Source organism: Anopheles arabiensis, chromosome 3 (genome assembly GCF_016920715.1).
Source record: "Anopheles arabiensis isolate DONGOLA chromosome 3, AaraD3, whole genome shotgun sequence".
In the NCBI taxonomy this organism is placed as follows: Eukaryota; Metazoa; Arthropoda; class Insecta; order Diptera; family Culicidae; genus Anopheles; species Anopheles arabiensis.
In genome coordinates this window covers 14,499,699-14,521,875 of record NC_053518.1, presented here as the reverse complement: position 1 = coordinate 14,521,875, position 22,177 = coordinate 14,499,699, and the positions used below count along the sequence as shown (strand labels likewise).

The 22,177-nt window shown below is 46.8% G+C and overlaps 2 protein-coding genes across 10 annotated transcripts in view; one reads left to right on the top strand and one right to left on the bottom strand.

The window, feature by feature from the left end:
- Positions 1–13,526, bottom strand: part of LOC120899841 (uncharacterized protein DDB_G0283357-like) — a 43,242-nt gene extending 29,716 nt beyond the window's left edge. For 5 of the 9 annotated variants that reach the window (XM_040306108.1, XM_040306113.1, XM_040306115.1 and 2 more), the window contains exons 1-2: positions 13,274–13,526; positions 8,914–10,735 (exon numbers count right to left, since the gene is read on the bottom strand). In XM_040306108.1, coding sequence (XP_040162042.1) covers positions 8,914–9,027 — 114 coding nt within the window. In that variant the 5' untranslated portion in view covers positions 9,028–10,735; positions 13,274–13,526. Of the gene's footprint in view, positions 1–8,913; positions 10,736–11,080; positions 11,105–11,357; positions 11,560–13,273 lie in introns of those variants that run through there. The other 4 variants (XM_040306109.1, XM_040306110.1, XM_040306111.1 and 1 more) reach the window with 4 other exon arrangements.
- Positions 13,527–15,804: 2,278 nt separating this feature from the next.
- LOC120902540 (transcription factor TFIIIB component B'' homolog) lies at positions 15,805–20,704 on the top strand. Its single transcript, XM_040311372.1, has 5 exons — positions 15,805–16,497; positions 16,581–17,285; positions 17,363–17,514; positions 17,592–17,782; positions 17,854–20,704. The coding sequence occupies exons 1-5, from the start codon at positions 16,203–16,205 to the stop codon at positions 20,303–20,305; spliced, it is 3,795 nt and encodes a 1,264-aa protein (XP_040167306.1). The 5' UTR covers positions 15,805–16,202; the 3' UTR covers positions 20,306–20,704.
- Positions 20,705–22,177: the final 1,473 nt, after the last annotated feature.

The window sequence follows — 22,177 nt, the reverse complement described above, 5'->3', positions numbered from 1 at the left end:
TCCAGGCGATTCCGAACGACTCCGGATGATGCAGGGCGGACCTACCTTCTGGAGTCGATTCCGAATTTATCGGAGTCGGATCGGAGTCTACTCCGGATTTATGCCAACTTTACCCAACACTAATTAAAACTAAGGCGTACGAACATTACTGAATCGCCTGCTACAAGATGCATTACTGCAGCCTGAATGTATGCAATATGGCGCATGGCGTTGATGGATACATTTGCTCACTTTTTTCTATAAAAGAAAGCCGTTGAAATGTAGTTTGTGACATTTGAAAACATAAAGGATAAAAATATCACAATATAATACAAAAAAAGTACAATACCGAGTGATAAAACAAGATTTTGACGGGTATGTACGAGCCACTGTCATAAAATAAGTGAAAGACCGGTTTGCCTGTGACCAGTTTAAGTTCCGTCAACATTACACCTTCTTCTATTTTTAGTCTGCCTGCCACAAAATCACGAATCTCCACTCCACCTCTCCCCTGTGTACCGAGAGAACCACCACACACGGGGTGGCACACATGTAAGCAAATGAGTAGAACAATATTTGCACACACTATTTAATCGCTCGCCACTAGCGGTAGTGCGACCCCCAACCGGGTCACAACCGTGTGGTAATGATGGACTGGGAGGGTGGGGGGGAAGACTTTTGGCCATTTTATTTGGCACCGTGTCATGTCAAATTGCCCTCGGGCTCAGCTCGGGAGCGGGGCGGGAACTATCGCGACGTTTGCTTCCATTTCTACCGCAGCGATTCGCACTCAAAAGACTCGAGACGCCACACAAACCGCCACCACCGGACTATTAGCTTCCAAATGAGGCTGCTGCTGCTGCTGGCCGCGGGGTGATGATGGGCGTGCGGCGTCCCAAACTCGACCGAAAAACAAGCACGCATAATGAGTTCAACCTGCGCCATATTCCTACGGTACTACGGTGTGCAAACCGGTTTGTAGTTTTGGCAAGCGGTAGCTGATGTAGTGCAGGGTGGTACTGGCGAGTAGAACGGCAAAATGTTTGTGCTTCTTGTGTTTTTTATTTATTTGCATTTTGAAACACTTTGGAAAAGGGGTTTTTGTGTGGTGCCACTCCTCACTCTCTGTGGCAATCGTTGCAGCAAAAGATTTTACAGAACTATTCTGTAAGACGCAGTTTTATTTTAAACGTAAACGGAAGACACTGACACACTCAAGCAAATTGGTAGCAAGAGGGATCATAATCATGATTGTTTGGCATGTAATCATGAATATAATTAATGTGGAGAGCTATGAAAATGGTGAAATTGATGAAATAATCAAAAAATAATCTTTATAATCAATAAGGCAGTTTGAGATCTAAGTGTTACACTAAACAATAGTTTGAATTTCCGTTCACATATTGACAACACTTGGGCCTTTTACGATACTAGCCAGCTTTTTTACATGGAGTTTGACAGTTCTCGGCTGAAATCATGTCAACACTCCATACAAAACCACACACAAAACTAGCCTACGATTTGCAGCCGAGATTATTTCTGCCTCAAAGCTAGAATTAGATTCGAGTACCTGCTCGAAAAAATGTCAAAACAAAGTCGTGTTTTCATTTATCCAAAGTGGGTATAGAGACTAGGTGGGCTTATAGGTTTGGCGGGAAGGCTATATATATATATATTGGACGAACGAATGACAGGAAGGAAGATTCGATTGTGATACGTAGTTTTTCACCCACACTACGACACATCATCCAAAATAGCCATAGGAATTCACACGCATACATCAACAAATGATCGAATCCCCTCCTGTCATTTCGTTTTCATTTTTCTACAGTACGGCTGTCAATTTGTTCGGGATAAGCCCACCTGTATAATAAATCCACTTTGCATTTATCCCAAAGAAATTAGGTGATGGAATCTAGAAACAAAGTGTATGTAGATCGGGTGGTCTCATAGCCTATTTTTATCACCAAATTTAAACATCACTTTTTGACAGTACGGGTTGCATTTTTTTTTCAAACAGGCTTTCTGATAAATTGACGAATAAACAAAACATTGTTAAAATCTTTAGAAGCATAAGTGATAAAAATCAGCCTTCTAAATACATACACCTTGGGATAAGCCCTACTGTATACTATACCCACTTTGATAGCTGCTCGAAAACTGCTACACAATGCAAACAGCTGACAGGCTGAAATTTTAGCCTACGATCTTAAAAGGGAAAGGGGCCCTCTGTTAGCAAGGCTTATGCGATACTAGGATTTATCTTTCGACAATTCCGTAGTGGGGTCTTATGTCTTAAGTCGTTGTTTACTTGTCTTGGGCGCTCATGTGGTGGACTGCACTCATGTGGTGTTATGGTTCCCCAACTGCACTACAACGATTAACATAATAGAAGCAAAATACAACGAAAGTTTACAAGACTTGCTTTCAAATGCGACCAATTTAGAGGACTTACAACCATGCCAAATTATCGCTCGCGTTGCCTTCTGCTTGGCCTACCGACACTCCAACACCGTTTTAAGGTAAACCAATATGTATTTGTTGCTAAAATACCTAAAAAACGAATTAGACGTCGCACTCGAACCTTGCTTGTTGATTAGAAAAGGCCTACCTTACATAGTTACAACGAGCCATTACTATCTATGACAAGACAATGCAATACATGGTCTAATTACTTTAATTTTAATGTAACAACCAACACATTTAAGGAGATTATTTTGTTAATCTTCAATTTTGGCGCCCATGGACTAGGACAGATGTTAAAGGGAATAATTTTGGGATTAGGTGTAAGAGCTATTAAGTACCCAGTTTGTCTCAGCCTCAAAATTGCAAGACAAATCTATTGATAAATAGCAAATCTATTGACAAACAAATAAATAATAGATACACTGCCAACAACATCGACGTCATCATGAGTTGAAATCCATTCCGAAATTAACTTTCAACGTCCACGTTTTTTGAGCTATTATGGAAATGTTTGAGCAATGCGTTATTAGTACTAAGCATAGAAAAAATATATTGTACTAGGGCAGCTATCAACAGTTATAATATTCAACAGCACACGTCGATATAGTGTTTGATGCTATATTTGTAGTTTTCAAATTAGACAGAGATAAAACAGACAGACACAGAGAGCCATGTCCTGTTTCTATGAACAGATTTAACTGTTGTTAAATGATTAACTATAAGTGCAGAAAATGCATTATTGAAATACCAACAAAATCAAATCAATTCATAAAAATACATTTCTCCATTTGTAAGACTGAATCGTCATGTACAGTGCTCCAAAGCATTGCAACACCCCCCTGTCTTGGGTGATGCATTTTACACCATTCCTCTCTCGTGTCTGCTCCCACACCTCCCACTCTACTACATTCGCTGGCGTGCCTTACCGCGTAAACGTAAACAACACGCGCAAACGCAAAAGCGCCAGAGCAACAACAACACGATCACGAACGACAGCAATATATACCGTCATCAGTGTGTGTAAGTGTGTGTGTACACCAGTGTGTTGGTTTCAATCGGCAGCTTATCAAACCATTTGTACCACCGCCAGGGCACGACAGAAAAGCACACGGAGAGTAGAGTGTGTGTTCGGTTCTCATCCTCCCTTAAATTCCCGGGGGAGGTTTAACACCCTTCGCCATCGCCAGCTACCTTCTTATCACACACCCATCATATTCCTGGTGCTGTGCGAACTGGACCCCTTCCACGCGAGAGATCAACCCAACAACCCCTCACCCCCCACCAACCATCGTCTCATAATCGAAACGCGCGCAGCAATTGGAGGCCGGAGGGCAGTGTATCACAAACGCGATTGAATTGACATTTGAAGGCGAATGGAACACAAAAGCAAGGAGCTGCTGGCGGCTTACAGGGGATACAGGGGGGGGGGGCGGTGAGTTACGCTTGCAGCCTTTTGACGCCCCTATCGTGGCCTCCGTCGCTGTCTGTAGTGGTGATGCTGGTGGTACTCAGGTCGCTCAAAGCGGCCCGCCGTCGCCGGCAACATTATCATCATCGCGTCGTGGTTCCCGCTCCGAACATACCCACTGTACAAATAGAACGTATTTGCCTCTTACTACACGGGCCGGCAGCCAAAACCAAGCAGCTGCTCGTGTTTGAGACAGTGTGTGTGTGTATGAGTTGGTAGAAGAAGTAGTACGCGCCCTGAGTCCGATTTGGCACGGCGCGGCATGGTTTGGGATTTTGTGCGAGCGAGTACCGTGTGTAGTGTTGTTTGCACAGCACAGGAACAGCACCAGCGGGCAAGCAACTCGTATGCAAATAACAACCCTACACACAGACAGTCTTACCTACTACAGCAAGGCATCCAAGAGCGCCGAGCGCTATCCACACTGTTCGACTGACACAGTCCCAACATTCGGCTGACATTCAAGTTGGGACTACATGGACCCTTATACAGGGTTTTCCTCGAGTTCTCATAGCCTTATTGAGCCATAGGACACTTATTGAACTCTTTCTAACGTGAAATGAACCTAATGTAATGGGAATTGGACTCTATAGCACCCTTGTTGGACAAATCCAATAGGAATTTCGAAGGAGCCTGTTCAAAAAGGGTGCGATAGAGTCCAATTTCCACCATATGAAGCTCACTTCCCATAAGAAAGAGTCAAGGAAGTGTCTCACAACTATGCGAGAACCCCTGGAAAATCCTGTAAAACACGAGAGCGCATACACGGAGACACAGACAGTTCAATGGTTCTCGTGGTTCATATTTTCTTTCCACCCCTACTCCATTTGTCAAACCAACATACAAACCCACCTCCCCCCCCCCCCCCCCCCCGAACCTGAGAATGGTGCTACTTTTCCTTTCGAAATAGCTGTGCATCTCCACCCACCTCCTCTGGGCAAGTACAGGTGTGTCTATCAGGGAGATCAGGCACGAGCGTGCACACACAACTACAGGTAGCAGAGATCAGCAGCCAAGATTGCAATGAGCAATCTTCTTAGCCGTTGTTGCCCCAGCATTTCTTTGGTAGTGGAGAGGAGGAGCGTGAGAGAACCGAACGCCACCATGGGGGACTACTGACTGTGTGCGCGCGGCCTGTGCCTGTTGCTGCTACAAAACACGTTATTTATAAATACCGACAGGCACGAACCGTGTGAGCACACATAGCGCCGTGTGTCCCCTCCTCCCACCGTGTTGCAGCTTCCCCCGTTCTAATGCATACCAACCTGGTTCCTAATCCCGGACCGAGTTTGTGTCTGTGTGTTTAGCAAGAAAACGAGTTACAATCCGGTAACGGAGGTTAATAAAACCAACTCAATAATAACCCTCGCTGCTGCTGCTGCTGCAAAACCCGCCCCATCCGTCTCTACTGGCACTTGTCGAACGGGGAGGGCTAGGGAAGGAAGAGGAAGAATTTGCCCGTTCGAAAATGAATTTAACAGCAGGCAATACTAAACACAGCAGATATGAATCTTCATTCATAATTGTACCCCTCGCCTTCGTAAAGTTGTCGTAAAGGGTAATGCCGCCAGATGGCGCTACCTTTAGTGGTATAGTAGTAGCTTAGTACACCACTGCACCAAACTGTGCTCCGAATTCGGGAATCGTTTGCCGTAAACCTGCAACCGTGCATTTAAAATCCAATTTAAATTGGTACAATACAAACATCAAATGAAAATTAAATACCCCACACTAACACTGCTGGTCGGGCCACAACTCACAACACCTTTATTAATCGACCAGTGGAGGTTCTACCACCTCGATCGCATCGGTCGACAATCTATCGACTGTGGTAATTAATGCCTCCCCGTACGATTATCCGATGACGTTCGCATACTTTAGCATCGTTAATTGTAGCTCGGCAAACGGTTGGAGCGTTGCAAAGCGTTGAAACTGTTAGTGCATTGTTGGTTTTTTTCGTTGGCCGATTTTGGAGTAGCAACAATGTCTACAAACATCGCCTAATTTTCGCCACCACGCATTGGTTTTAGCGGATAATGTGTTTGTGTTTGCGGCTTTGGTTTCGATTAAGTGAACAAAACAAAAACCTAACGAGGAAGACAAAACAGAACTTCATTAGAAAAGCAAAACAACAGATCAAAGCTGATCGGTGTCCCTTGGCACCAACGATAGATCGATGGAAAAGTCTCTGTACATTCTGAACATCAGAGCAAATACTTTTTCTTCAAATTGAGAACTGAGATTTTTTATAACTAGGTAAAAAACTAGGATCTGCAAAAAAATGACTCGAACTACTTTATACATAAAATGGCTTTAAAAAAAGGAATTGCCAACAGTGGAAAGATCTTTAATCAAGTTTGAGTGGATGCACAACAAAACGCGTAACAGATTATCCGCAAATCGAACTGGAAAATTGACGTACCGTGTCATACCCAGTGTTGTTAATTGTCGACATTTTTTTATGATATTCGCAGTAAGCGGGTGTCAAAATCATTTTTTGATCATGATATTCATGGTTACCATGACACGACTTTCCAAAAGCGACAATCATTTGTGCATTAACAATCAATGCTTTTGCGATGACATGATTGCAAAAAATGTAGAATGAATGTCATTTGACATTTTTCAGTGAGAATCCAGAACTGCTTAATCGTGCATTTACCGATACTAAGCCATTAGACTACTTGATATTTTCACTCAGTGAACCAGGAAAATGGTGTTCTCTTACAGGAGTATAGAAATTCACGCGAAAACACGAAAAAAGGACCCATTTTCGATGAAGATCTAGTTCACTTGAGGTACGGCAAAATCAAAAAGTCAAATGATTGTAGAAGAAAAAATATCATCGTGTCAAATGATATTTTTTTCCGAGATTGTCGAATGAATGCGTGTATCTAGAATGCGATGCTTCAAAAAGTATCATTTTGTAAAATTTTATGTCGACGACTATCACCGTTCGCAACACTGGTCATACCGTTCAATCGGAGCTATGTCATCTATACCAATTACATCCGATATGCAAAAACCAACATTAGCTGGTGCAACAATGTGTAAAGAACAACTGGAATGATTTTAATCGATCATTTGATTTATGCTTTATTCCCAGTTGTTTATTTTATTTGTTTTTCGTGTATATTTTACTTTTTCAACCTTATGAACTTCTCAGTTCCCAATTTTTGTTCTTCTTTTTCTTTGGAACAACATCCGTAGCCGATCAAGGACTGCCTGTAGGCACCACTGGGCTAGGCTTTCAGTGACATATGGATTACCACCCCCCTTTTAGGGAGGATAGTCAGCACTACGTATGAGATCCTACCATGACGAGCATGTTATTGAATCATCGTGCTAGTCGACGCCTGTACCACACGACCGTCCTTCTAGGCTTTAATTACAGGGTTTTCTGAGTCAATTTTCACTGTTAACAACTTGAGTTTGGTAGTTCTTTGTGATGTGTTGAAAGACATCTGTAAGAACTGAACTTTTACTCTGATGCCAATACAATGTGTGACAGCTGTTGAAAAACATTTTGGAGGGGGGTTAATAATGATGTGCACATTCAGAAGTCATTTGGAAAACCCTGTAATAAATTGTTCAGATTAAATTTAAATTCCTTTTGCTAGAAATGATATTCAAAAATCATTTGCATGTGTGGAAAACAACACAAAACAATCAATTCTGAAATGTAATATGCTAAACACAATGTTGTCTTGTTTATTAATTTGTCATTTAGTATCTTGCTTAGACTTGCGAGGCACTTACTTGTATAATAAATCCTTAATTCATCTACAAACTTAGGTACAGTACTATCCATGAGGAAACGAGAGACAGTTGGTTTTACGCTGATACTAATGTTGAAGTCAAAAAATGTTGGTATTTGTTGAAGCTTTGTATCATTTGACTCATGTGACCTGAGACGTCGTTCAGGAGCATAAAGATTCAGCTTTTCTAGCAGGTAGCAGGGAGAGTCTATGGTCCCGCTTATTAACTTCGCGACAAAAGTAGCATGTAATGCCTGGCGTCTATGTTCTAAGGTTTGCAGACCAAGAAGCATGCACCGTAATAATTAATCTAATTGTTGTGATGAAGCCCAATGTAATCGGTACATTGATATTCTATTGTCAATGTTGTCTTGTCACATGCACCAGTGAAAAATGCTATGCATACGAATCCAATACGAATTAAACTGATCACATATTCACGATCGCGATAGCGCGAGCTCTTGGTGAAGTCATCAACTTGCACAATTTAACAACATGCCCGTCGTGGGTTCAAACTTCATATGGACCGTTTCCTCACAGCAAAGACTAACAGACCGCGTTAATCGTTAAGCCAAATATAAAAGAAAATCACGATTAAATTGATTAATGGGATTTTATAACACTTTCCGTCTAGTGCTTACCCTATGGCAAATGAATTGAGTGTTTTTGTAGGTTTTCCCACAGCTAAATAATAAAATCATAATTAGCTGCAATAATTTAATGGGAAACAAAGGTTCATAGCAAAAAAAAGCAACACGACACAATTAAATGGTGCCATTTGTTAGCCAATAGCAAGACCGGCAACGTAACAAGCAATTTAGAGTAATCCGTCTGCCCGATAAAAAGTCTCTCCTACCCCTGTTCTTACACCCGCCTTATCATCAGCCACCTGGCAAAAGTGTTCGCTTTATCCATTGACACGAACTCAACATTGAAACAATACCACTCTTTCAAAAATGGATCGACACTAACACACACGCACATACACACGAACTTTTTAAAGCCATTTCCATACCACCGCCCCCCCCCCCCCCCCCCCCGTCTATAGTGTACTTCAGTGTGGTGGTGAACGTTTGAAAAATCCTAAAAACGTATTCGACAGGCAAACAAAACCTCCGATTGAAAACATAAGTTTTGCAATAAATTTAATACAAACAACAACAAAAAAGCATAGTCTTGTCCGTTGTAAAATATCCCCCCCCCCCCCCCCCATACAGTTCCGCCTTCACCCGATCCGCCTACCTTCGACGTCACGTCCAACACCTCCCGCATGATCCGCTCGAATTCGGCCGTCTCCTCCGCCTGCTTTTGATTGTGTAGCGCAATCTTTTCGCTAAACTTCCTCGGATTCGCCATCGTTGGTGCGATTTTCACTTTTTCTCACTATGGGTTGAGCCTGATTTTCCGCAACGCGTCACCACGGGCGTCTGGTGGCGTTTTCCTCTCGCTGTTGCTGTTGTTGTACCTCCCACGCACTGCACGATCACACAAACACACACGCGTGTAGACGACACTATTCGGACACTTCTGCTCTTAAGGGGGTAAACTTCCCACTCCCGCCAACAGATGTTATTGTTGCGCTTTACGCTTCCACCGCAAAAACACGCACACGAACAAAGAAGCGTACACAGCGCTTTTCCTTTCACTTCACCCGGCTGTCTCGCACGCAACTGCCACTGTTTTCCACACCCCCGTATTGCCGTGGGTGGGTGTATGTGTGTCAGAAGTGTGCGCGCACCTCTATTGTTGCTACTACAGCATGGTTGCCTTCCGAACGACGGCGACGCTTTTCCCGCTGCCCAGCCCAGACAGCAAAAACAAACAATGAAAAAAAGGCCTACTGCGACCGACCACCGTGGGCAGTTGCTGCGGTGGAAAACTTCCCTGAAACAAGATACACTTTTGCTGTTGTTGTTTTATTTTCGGTTAGCGATCCATCTCCATACACACGCAGACACACACACCAAAGACGCACTTGAGGGGCAAATATGCTTCGGGGGCCGCCAAACACTGTTACGCTTCTCGTTTTGCAAGTATAAAAAATGCACTCCGTCGAGAAAATAGGCACTGGCTCTCGGGGACGGGAAAAAGAGAGCTTTTCACATGGGAGCGAGACAATTCTTCACCACCCTACACACTGCTTGCACACCCCACATCACACACATTCACACCACCACCAAGCTCGCCTTTGTAAGCTTTTCCCTTCGTTTGGGTTGGTGTGGTTTTCCCCTTGGAGCTTTTATTCTACTTTATTTGCTTATGATTTTCCCCCAGCACGCCGGTTTTTCACACCGAAGGGGGGTTGTTTTAGGTTGAACAATCGAAGTCACACGCACTTAAGCATACATACACACACCACTCCTTACTGCTGCTCTGCTGGATGCTGCGTACTAGCTGCGGCGAAGGCGCGTATTGCATTGAGCAGGAAAATTGCCTCCCTTGCTTTCCCAGCACTCCGTGTATGTGTTTGTGTGTGTGTGTGCAGAGTGGAGTTGTTCTGCTTGCCGCTTGTCTGCACACACCTCCCGACAACAGAACAACACACGAGGGTTATGGGGAGTGGGGGGGTTGCAATGCAAAAGTTCACTTTTTCACTGGCGATGCTCTTTTGGAGCACAACACCAAAGAAGAAGAAGAAGAAGAAGAATAAGTTGAAGCAAAGTAAAACACTCCTGCTGTTCGTTATTTCGGAGCACAAACAGCTGCCGCACACACTCTCTCTCTCTCTTTTTCTCTCTTTCTATTGCACTATTTATCTATCGTCGGGACGGCGTTCGCTGGTGTGAAATGGTGGCAAAAATTGAACCTTTTTTTCTCAATTCTACCGTTTTGCTTTTTTCCTGTATTTGTTATTTTTCACTCGTATGCACTTTTCGAATCTGCGAATCTCTATAAAAAAACGACAAACACACGTCGTATCGTATAACAATTTCACTTCCGTGCTTCAACCAAATTCGGACCAAATTCCTTGCGGGGACATTTTCACGCGCAGAGTTTGCCCTCGGAAGTGGAATGGAGAGCCTCCTGTGCTGGTGGCTGGTTGAGTATTACCGAGCTGGCAGAGCTAGAAGTAAAACAGAACAGAAAAAAGACATTTTTCACATTAGAAATTGCTGAATTTGCTTCCTTTTCTCTCTCCTTCCTTCACTAATTATGTTTAGAGCGGCCTATGGGCAATTCCCACCCAAGACACAACAACAGTGGACCAATATACATCCGAAATCTTCGTCTTCCCAGTCCTTCCTTCGCCTTGTTTATCTAATTTTATCACTAAACGTTGAGGTTGACCGTAGCAGGTTTGGGTGAGAGATTGGCCCGGGGGGAAGTGTGAGAAGCCTTAGAAATGCATAAGCGCGCAACAACACTATCGGTAAATATAACATTTTCCACCCTTCGTCCAACTCCCCACCTTCACTCTCCCCCCACTCAAACGCACTAAATTAGAGCGCTGTTTTGTGCCTCATTTGAGCATCTTTTGGTACGGATTTTAGAGCCGCAAATGGAGACGCAAAACTGTGCGCAAACCTATGTTGGGGTCTAAAGGGAATGACGAAGAAGGCACCTTTAGCCAGTAGAAGTGGCGACTGTGTTTGGAAAGGAAAAGCATATCACACACACACACACGGTGGACACAACTCGATTGCACAACTCGCGCGTGGAACGCACACCACCCACCACCCACTCACCCACCGAGCAGCAAAAAGGCAACACGGGAACAGCAACAACAACAACAAAAAGCGTGACCACGATCTCGAACACTTTTATACAGACGCACACCTACACACACACACACACGTGCACCGTCGTTGTACACACACACAAACGTTTGCGTCTCGAACAGCCGTTTTCCCATTCACACTTGAAGCGTGCTGTGTGTTTTGCTTGCGCGAAGGTTGAACTACTACTTGCGCTCTTGCTGCTGGCTACTAGCTGGCGCGATTGGGAGCAGCGCTGCCCTTTCCCTTGCGCGTGTACATCTCGCGCGCGCACCGTCATTAAAATCTTCTCGCGCGCCACACACACACAGCCATACATGAATGGTTGGTTGGGGAAAGGGGGTGCTGCGGAAGGGTGTTTGTGTTGACCGGAGCAGCTGGTTGCGTTGTGTGGCGGGAGCGCCGTCACCAAAAGTGCGCTATCAGGGATAAAGGAAAGGACAGGGCAGGGGTGGGTGGTGGCGGGATGATAGCATAGAAAGAAGCAAACAAACAAAAAATGCGAAACAAAAGTAACAGTACACTCCGCCACCGAAATTCCAGTATAATTTTTCTAATACTTCCAACATCGCTCGCTCTCCGCCGTACAAATATGCGCGAAAAGCGCGCCTGTGTGTGTGTTTGTATCACAAAAGTGAGCGAGAGCACCAACTCTCCAAGAAAGAGAAACGCATCTAGAAGAGAGCGGAAAGGGATAGAAGGGTGGGCGATGGGGGTTGAAAAAACACACAACACCCTACTCCGATGAGTGGTGTTGGTGGGTTGAGGGGGAGGCATAGCTGCTGATAACACACACAGTACAGCCCCACCGTGCCGTGGGGTGGTAGGAGGAACAAATCGAACAAATTATATTATTGCTGCGAAGTACAGTTTTGCTCGCCCCGCGCCACCCGAACAGAAAGTTGCTACACAATTCTTTTCATTATTTTCCACACACACACACACACACACACACACACACACACACACACACACACACACACACACACACACACACACACACGTGCACACATCTTGCCAACATTCGGTACTCCTGCTCTTGCACAAACACACTCATTCTCTCTCACTCTCGCGCGCGGTTTCTGCTGGCCTGCTGTGCTCTAGGCCGGGGCTCGTCCGCTCACTCGCTCACGCGCGCGCACACAAACACACACGCACACAGGCGCGCGAGCTCTCTCACTCGTTGCGCTCTCGCGGTGGGAAGTGGGAGGCTATTTTTCTACGCGTTTTCCTGTATCGGTATTTTTTTCTTCCTTTCATTTCTGGTCTGTGCGCCCCTTCCCGAACTTTTTCACCCGTGCTCTTGCTACACACACTCACACAAACACACGCACATTTTGAGGTTTTCCACCGAAAGGCAGAATGAAGCAAAGGAGATGGGAAATTTGCTGCACTAAGAACCGTAAGGAGGCGCGTTGTTAAGGTGGTGTGTGAAGAAAAAATTCGGTACGATCAACCCCAGCACACACACACACACTGTGCATTGTCTTTTTTCTCGTTTTCACTGATCCAAGGGGGGCGCATGGCTGAAGAAATTGGAGCATCTAATACCAAATGAGTATTGGAGCAGGCGGAAGGGGGTGAGGATGGAGAAGACATACTTTTTTTCTTTTTTTTCACACCACCTCTGTACCATATTCTAATCCGCCTGTTCCTTTGCTGCACCGAATGGAAATGTTATGCACACACACACACGGGCGCGGAGGTAAGGAAAAGAACTGGCTCGCTAGTAGATTAATTCCTGCACCAGATTTTCCTTGCTTCAAAAACGCAGATCACACCAGCATACACACATACACACATACACACACACACACACTCAGCACATTTGGAGACGTGCTTTTGCAACAACAGCAGCACCAGCACCAACCATATTACGGGCTTACCGTGAACACACACGTCGCTGTACCTTTGCTTTTCCACCGACTGGCGATGTACTTTCCCTTGCGATTTGAAGGAAATTGTCCCGTTTTTCCGCAACCCCTAACTTGACTATTTACGTAGCTGTCGATTTTTTAACTGTTTAGGAAGCAGTTTGCCTGTTTTCAGAGCCGCAGTCGCAACATTGACAGGGGTGCGAAGAAATGCGAGAGCGAGAGAGACTTTTTTCTTCCTCCCCAAACACCACTATCGCAGCGCGCAGGCTGTCAGAGAGTGACAAAAAGGGAGCACGTCGGTGGAGCACACTGGGCGGCCGGTACGGACATGCCGGGAAAATGTACGCAAGGGAATCATCTACTTATCCCACGATGCGCGATAATGCGCTATAGCAAGCAGCAAAGCTGGTGGAGGGAAAATATATTTTGATTTTGATTTTGTTCCATGCATCGAATAGCTTGAGTGGGTGTGTGTGTTATTGAAAAGAAACTTAAAGTGTTACTCTGTTTGGAGATGGTAAAAGCAGTGCAAATTTACTAATTAAACTTCGTTGACATGCGGGTGCTATTGACTTTCTGAAGGAGATTGTTGTGATTTGAACACATTTTTCAACTTTTTATTTTATTTTTATCAGCTTTCTTTTCATGCCTGCTCACTTTCCGATCTAGCACTGCGCACGCTACCTCTAGATACCTTTCTCTCGATAACTCCCCAAGAGCCACAAATCCACTGAACGACCACTAAACGGGGTCTAAACGGCTCAAGCTCTCAACTTAAAGGGAATCTAAAAAGACTTCGTTTAGCAGACGGTGAACGACTGAAGCATTCTAAAATTAGCAAAAAGCTGGTGGCGCCATCTGTTTGTGGGACACCCCAACCACCAGTGGAGCTTCCTCGTTTGGAGAGCTTTCTCATTCTCTCTGCTCTGTTGTATAGTTTCGCATTGAAATTATGCATCGCTAGAACTAGGACGGCGATACGATTGTTTAAATACTAAACTCCAATGAAAACCACCATCACTGAAGCAAGTGAGATTTGAGTAATGGTCTTTGGTGTTGATACCCACGTATCTGACCACACGACCATTCATATAAAGATAAAACTTGTCGAAACACATTGCAAGAAAAGGAAAGCGATATAACCCTACCAGCATTAAACGGCTTTGAAGGCATTCAGAAGGCATTTAAGACCTTAGTCGCCTTAGAAGGCGAATAAAGATTTCAACCGAAACTTTCACGGTAGTAACGGGTTCTCTTTGAAATTTTTCAACATTTTGATTCAACGAGAACAGATAGCTTGCCGCCATCTTAGCTTGTTTATATATTAGTTTTGCACCCTTACAATTGTAACTGCCAAATAGAGCAGTGACAACGCTTTTGGTTCCGAACCGAGAAAGCGTGTGTTCAAATCCTGATTTTTATAATCTTTTTTCTGTGTTTTTAAAATTAATTTTTTTTGCTATAATTAATATAAATAAAAATTATGTGAAGCAAAATTTAAATAGTACCTTTAAAAAAACATAATATTTACACTATATTCACCCTACATTATCAGGATGGGAGAAATATGTATCTCATTTCTCCTTTTATTAGAGTTATCGAAATGAGTTTGATATAATAACACCTTTCAACGGGTTGGTCTTTAACAATGGAATAATGCAGTCCATCTTTAATAAAGTGAAATAGCTCAGAGCTTAACGCAAGAGAACATAACACGTAAATCGTGCTATCGAATCTCACGCTCATATCTGAGAACACTACAACAGTGCAGTGCTGAAGACGCTTGTAAGGTTTTCTTTTGACAGTTGCAATTTCAAATTTCTAATTAAAAGCGAAATTTTTCATTGACATATTTCAAAGGCATTTAATTACTGCTAAATGCACTGCTGATCGCCTTCAATTCGCCGGCGATTACAAGGCGATTAGAAGGCATTTAACGGAAATTTGCGGGTAGGGAATGATGAGTTGTAATACACCATCTATATTCCGTTTAGGTTGAAAGCTTGAGTCGTTTAGAACCCGTTTAGTGGTCGTTTTGTGGGTTTGTGGCACCTGGGATTATTCTCTCTTGCTTCAATTATACTGGTTCACATTGGAGTTTAGTATTTAAAGAAGAGTTTTAGTTCTAGCGATGCAAAGCGAGGAAAGCTTCACTGTGTGCCTATCCCACCAATATATGGCACCACTAGTTTTTTTAGGCTATTTTTAGAATGCATCAGTCCTATACCATCTGCTAAACGAAGTCTTTTTCGAGCCGAAGATTCCTTATAGGTTGAAATCTTGAGCCGTTTAGACCTCTTCTTAGTGGTCATTTAGAGGATTTGTAGCATTAGGGTAGTGGAAAATACGGCCAGAGCGTAATAATTAATACAATAATTGAATATCTGATCGTATTTCATTTCTAAATCAAATTAACATGAAACCGTCGCTGTCCTCTTACGCGCATTCAAATTTTGTTACTTGGGAAACTTAAATCATCTTTGTGTGCGAGTTTTTTCACCGGGCACGCATATGTTGACTCGCGTCGATTGCCCCCCAAACGTCACGGACGAAAAACATGCTGTTCTGCGTAAGAAAAAAATCTTGCCCACAGATTACCGAATTTCTAAGCGCCACTGCTTGCAAAACGTGTTCACTGCCGTGCGATTGTCCGTGTGTGCAGCATCCAAGCCCTGCGGTAGAAAACCAATGAGTGTTATAACGGTGGATCAGTTGGAAAAATCACGATGCAATGGAACTGCTGCCCCATTACGTACCGCTAAACGTGTAAAGTGTGATGATCGGCGTGAACCAACTCAGAGACCACCAATCAAGTGATAACACAGTAATTTTTGTTCGACCGTGCTGACAGGTGGGAGGAGGTGGGAAAAATTGTACGGAACGGTGGTTCCGCACTTGCCCATGAGCCGCCCGAGTTAGCGGGCAGACACAGTGAACGATGGCTACCCGCCGACCACGCGTAAAAGTAGCGGCCAATCTTAGCATTCGCCGACCGGCCAAAACCACCACGACCAATGTGACCAGCGAAACGATCAAACAGGAAGCTCACGTAACGCTTCCCGAGCCGGTGCAGGAGCCCGCAGTTGAATTACCCAGTGCTACAGTTGCCACTCCACCGGAGGAGGATGCGCCGGTACCGCCGGAACACCTGCGGGATGTGAAAGCAATTCCAGTGCCTAGTTCCGTACCCGAAGCACCGCCGGAAGAAACATTCCAGGAGTTTAAGCTTCCGAGTAGGTTTTGTCTCTATATCGATTTTTTTTAATTATTTTCAATCTTAGTTAATACATTTAACAAATCCGTTTCTGTCTACCAGAGCCTCCAGATGTCCCCAGCCCCCTCCCCGTACCGTGTCTGTCCGGGTACGAAACCCAACCCAGCAACAGCTTCATCGGCGGTGAAGAACCAATGTCCCCCCGGAAGCAGGACACGCGTCCCACTTTCACCCTCCCACTGGCCCGCAAACGCATCCGCACCGAGTCGCTCACCTCGAACAAATCCCTCCCGGAGGGGGTGACGGTCAACAAGGTCACCCGGAAGCTGGCGACCAAGCAGGAAGAATCGCAACGTACCCTCGACAACAAGAAGGAGATCCGCAAGCGGCTCACCAACATCGAGAACGTGGACAAACAGAACCTAACCATGTTCGACATGATCTACTACAACCCGGTAAACAATCCGATGACACCGCCCGCCCTCAGCAAGCGTGGATCGCTCGAGAACATACCGAAGAGTGTGGACGGTCGGGAAGGGAGCAACGGTGGGGGGTCCCGTAGCCGGAGCGTCAGCAAATCACGCTCACCGACACCGGCCCCGTCCGGCTCGGTACCGGTGGTGGCGGCGGCTCCAAAGTCGGCGGCACCGCCCGCACCGGTCACCCTGACGCCCCAGCTCAAGCTCGGCCCGAACGGGGAGATGATACTCGACGAAGCTAGTCTAGTGGTGGAGAACGAGCGCGAGAGGGAGATGCGCGAAACGCTTGCCAACACGGACATCGTGTATCAGGATGAGTTTTCCGGCAGTAAGTTGATTGTTGGTGTGTTGCATTTTTTGGCAAAATTGCTTATTAATTTCCTCCATTTCTCACCCACCGTCCAGATTCCGGCTACTACAGTCGCATCAGAAGGACGAAGGATTGGGGCGACGAGGAAACGATACGCTTCTACCGTTGCTTGCACACGATCGGAACCGATTTCTCCATGATGCTGACCCTGTTCCCACAGCGGTCCAGGCGTGATCTCAAACTGAAGGTAAGCCGACCGGGCTTGCTCCCCCTTCATATCACGCACAGCACTTACAGTTTGTGCCATTCGGTGCCCATTTGCAGTTTAAAAAGGAAGAGCGTATCAACCTCAACCTGGTGAACAAAGCGCTGCTCCATCCGAACGAGTTCAACGTGGACGAGCTGCGGCAACAGTTCGCCGAGGAGGACGAGCAGCTCGAAAGGCAGCGGCAGGAGGAGCAGCAGCGCAAGATGGAAGCGCTCGAGCAGCAGCAAAAGGAAAAGCTGCGCAAAAAGTATGACTTGCACGTTAACTCTTCATTTTTCCCTCTTTTAATTCCTAATCCCGCACGTTTGCACGTTTCAGCTTGATGATGCGAATGTCCGCCAGCAACAGCCCGCAAAGACGAATTAGCAAAGCGGAACGCGTCATGGCGGACGGTTCGGAGGTGCCGCCGGGAGACGAGACAAAGAAACCTAAGCGGAAAGCACCGTCGAAAAAACGATCTGCCGCAAAGGCAGACGACTCGGGTCCGAAAGCACCAACCACGTCCGCTGAGCATGAGAATGAGCAGCAGCAGCCTGAGCACGAGAGCAACAATACAGCCATCGTTGTGGAAGGCAGCTCGGAAATAAACCCAGCAACCACTGAGCCTAAGGAGGAAACGTCCAAAAAGCGCAAACGTGCTCCGGTGCCGAAGAAGCGTGCCGCTGCTAAGCAAACTGTTGTTGCCACGGTAACAACCGCCATGGTGGAGCATAAAGAAGAGCAGCCGTCTGCATACGTTGCAGAGGAAAATGATTCGGCTTTAGCTGAACGTTCGGACCATGTGGTTCCTGTGGACACTGCAGCGTCCAATACTCCGGAAGCGGAATCGTTCCACGAATGGAAACATAGCCCAGTGTCGAAAAAGGAAACTATCGTGCAGCTAGATGCTGGTACGGTCGTTCCAATCGCCAGGGAAGAGAATGCTCAACAACAAACCAAATCCGTTCCCGAACGTAACGTTTCGCCTGAATGTACCGCTAATACACCCATGGACACCGCACAACCCGCTGCTGGCAAACTGTCCCTAAACGCTGCACCAAAGAAACCACCATCATCCCAAATGCCAAACGAATCTGCTCCATCATCGCCGGACAATGTCGCCGGGGAGGAGGATATGCAACAAGATACCATGGCGGACGGTTCCTCCGACGATGACGACGGCGATCGGCTGGTAATAGACGAACGAACAAATACTCCTGCCAGCTCTGCTGCGCCTGCTGATGGGAAGAAACATTCCCAGAAAAAGCTGAAACACTTGCCGAAGAAAAAGCGCTTCTTCGGTAAGCCACGCCCACAGCTGGTCACTTCGAGGAAGAGGACAGATAAGCCACCGGTCGCAAAGCAAGAGCTGCTCGATCTGCCCGATGAGGAGCCGGTCGTTATAAAGAAGGACGCTACGGAGGACGTCGACCACGCGAACAATGTGCCACCGGACGCACCATGCAATGAGCCGAACGCGTCCGACCAACCGTACGTGCTGTATGAGCCGGCCGCAGTTGCTACCTACGAGAGCAGTGCCAACTTGGAGCTGCCGATCGTGAAGTACCAGTGTATGGAGGATCTAACCGAGGAGGAGGACGGTTACCGACCATCGGATGACGTGATGAGCACTGGCAGCTACCGTGACGAGCTTGGCAGGGGCGTTGATGGTACGGGCAACGAATCTGCTGCTTCCGCTTCAACCTCCTCGGTCGCTGCCGGACAGCCGGAGCAGGAGGAGGACGTGGGCATTACTGTGATAACGCTGCAAAACCTGGACGACCAAACGCAAACGACCTGCCTGCGTACGGATGTCGCGCCATCGGTGCAGCCTACGCTGATCAACGAGCTAACGCCGGTCGAGATCAAGTACGACGAGTACGAGCCGGAAGGCCAGCTGGTGCTGGGGCTGGACAATAACGACAGCATCGTGAAGAACGAGCTGCTGCAGCACGGAGCGCAGAGCGGGCGAAACGAATTGCGTAGCAACGCTCCGGTGAATGTGCAGGTAATCGATTGGCCCCCGGTCGCAGGCGGTACGGCCATACCGTACGTCGTGTCGTACGGCAAGCTGGACTCGTACGGCTGCTCCAGCGATACCGTCATCATACCGGACGAAATCATACCGCCCCAGGCGATGATGGGCCAGCGCGAGCAGCACGTGGTACAGTATGCGCCCCTCGCACAAACCATCGTGGATGTAGCACCACCGCCGGTCGAGCAGGCGGCTGGTCCGACCGCTGCTACTACCTCCATCTACGCGCCGGATGCCCGGGTACAGCCCGGGCAGGGCAATGCGCAAACGGTACTACCACCGTCTGTACAGTGCACTGCAGCGATTACTCCCAAGCACGAACATGCTAATCAACCGCCCAACAGTGCGCTTCATACGACCGAGCAGGGTAATAGTAACGGTGGTGGTGGTGACTTTACGACAAACACGGCAATACAATTGCCTGCACTCGAGATTGCCGGCGAGGCAGAGCAACCGTGCAAACGCGATCCGGTCGATAACGATCCAGCAGGCGCAGAAGCAGAGAACGAAGTGGAAGAAGAGGAAGAAGAAGAAGAGGAGGAAGGGGAAGGTGATGGTGGCTTTTCGCTCGAGGACATCGACATCAACTCGCTCGTGCTGGTGGAGAGTCAGGATAGTGGCGATCCGAACAAAACGTTCTACGAAATTTACGTCTCCAATCCGGACACCGGGCAGCTGAGCGAAAAGCCGCTCGATGTGCCGGCGGACGTGATCGAAAGCATACGGCAAATACTGGAAGGTGGTGGGGAACGGTAACGCCTCCCCTCTCCTCCGTGGTGCCGCTCCCATGTACATTAGCATGTAGGTAAAAGTGTTGTTTCCATGCTCCCTTCCCTCGCCCTACTCTACTCGGAGTTGGTCACCACCCCACCCCGTTCCGATGGGGTTGGGTGGTCGAACGGTGTGTTACGCCCGGATATAGAATATGTGTAGAGTAAGCCCTTATTTAAAAGCGATATAAAGTGTAGTTTTTTGTTTCTGCTAGTTCGCACGCTCGAACGTACCGGAACTATTGAGCGTATTTGAGGAGAGGAGGTAGGAGAGAAAAAAACTGTTTGGCTTTATTTTATAATGTTGTTTTTATGCGACACGGTTCATCGGTAAATAAAATGAGTTTGAATTTGTTTTTGGTCGTTTGAGAATTAGAAAACAAAATGGCTTTTTTAAAATGATTAATAATTGATAACAGCTCGATCCGATCGGAAACAACGTTCTGCTTTTTGGTTAGCTTAAAAGGCCCATTTAGGGATCGATTGAACGTGGAATGTAAGTGTTTGAGGCGGGTCCGTACTTGCTGCCACGTAGCGGGAAAAAAGGGGAACGGTAATATTCAACAGAGCCATCGAGTTCGCCGTGCCTAATGTCGAATACCTTCTTGGTGGGGATTAGTCCGGCATCCTTATGACATGCCCCAACCTTCGCCACCGTCAGGAGATGCTCGGTTCGCCGTACAGCTCAGCAAGCTCGTGGTTCATCCCTCTCCTCCACGCTCCATGCTCGAACACACCGCCAAAGATGGTCCGGAAGATGCGTCCCTCAAACACGTCCAGAACGTTTGTATCCTCCGCTCCGAAGTCCGAAGGCTCGAAGTCTTCTGGACCTCAACAGTCGGTGAAGCCCATAGTATGCCCGATTCCCCAGAACAATACGTCTCCGGATTTCGCTCCTGATGTCGTTGTTCGAAGTAACGGCCGTCCCGAGATAGCAGAATCTCCTTTACTGCCTCGAGACTGTCGTCGTCAACTAATACACTGCTTCCCAGATGGTCTGAGTCTCCAGCAAGCAGGTACTTCGTCTTCCTCGCATTGATTCTCAATCCAATTCTTGCTGCTTCGCGTTTGAGTCGGGTGTACGCCTCACACACCTTCGCCGTTGTCCTGCCGATGATGTCGATGTCATCCGCGAAGCCAAGAAATTGGAGAGACCGGCAGAGGATCGTGCCACGGATGTCGTTGTCTAGTCCCGCGTACTTCGAATGACACCTTCCAGGGCGATGTTGAAGAGCAGACAGGAGAGTTCGTCACCTTGCCTCAGACCCCTGTGAGATTCGAACGATTCCGACATCAAGTTCGATACTCTCACCTTGCACTGCACCCCGTTCATGGTGGCCTCTAACAGCCGGATCAAATTCCCAGGGAAGTGGTACCGTTGCATGATGTTCCATAGCTCCTTCCGGTCTATGGTGTCGTAAGCCGCCTTGAATTCGATGAACCGGTGGAGTCAGTGGCGGATCTAACGGTAGGCGGACTAGGCGGTCGCCTGGGGCCCCGCCGATTTAGGGGCCCCGTAGATCGCCATTCTATAGTATGCCGTATGGACCCTTAATCGATACCCTTAATCCGCCACTGGGTGGAGTATAGGGGTTTGGGGCTCTCGGCACTTCTGGAGGATCTGCCGTAGAATGAAAATTTGGTCGGTGGTGGATTAGCCTCCAACAAAATCTGTAGGCGGCATTAAGAACTGTGATGACTCGAAAGTTCGAGCAGGCCAGCCTGTCGCCCTTTTTGTAGACTGCATGGATGACTCTCAGCTTCCACTCTCCCGGTAGTTCCTCCTGCTCCCAGATTTTGACGATCAGCTGATGCATTTAGACGGTAAGCCTCTCCGGTTCAATCTTGAAGAGCTCGG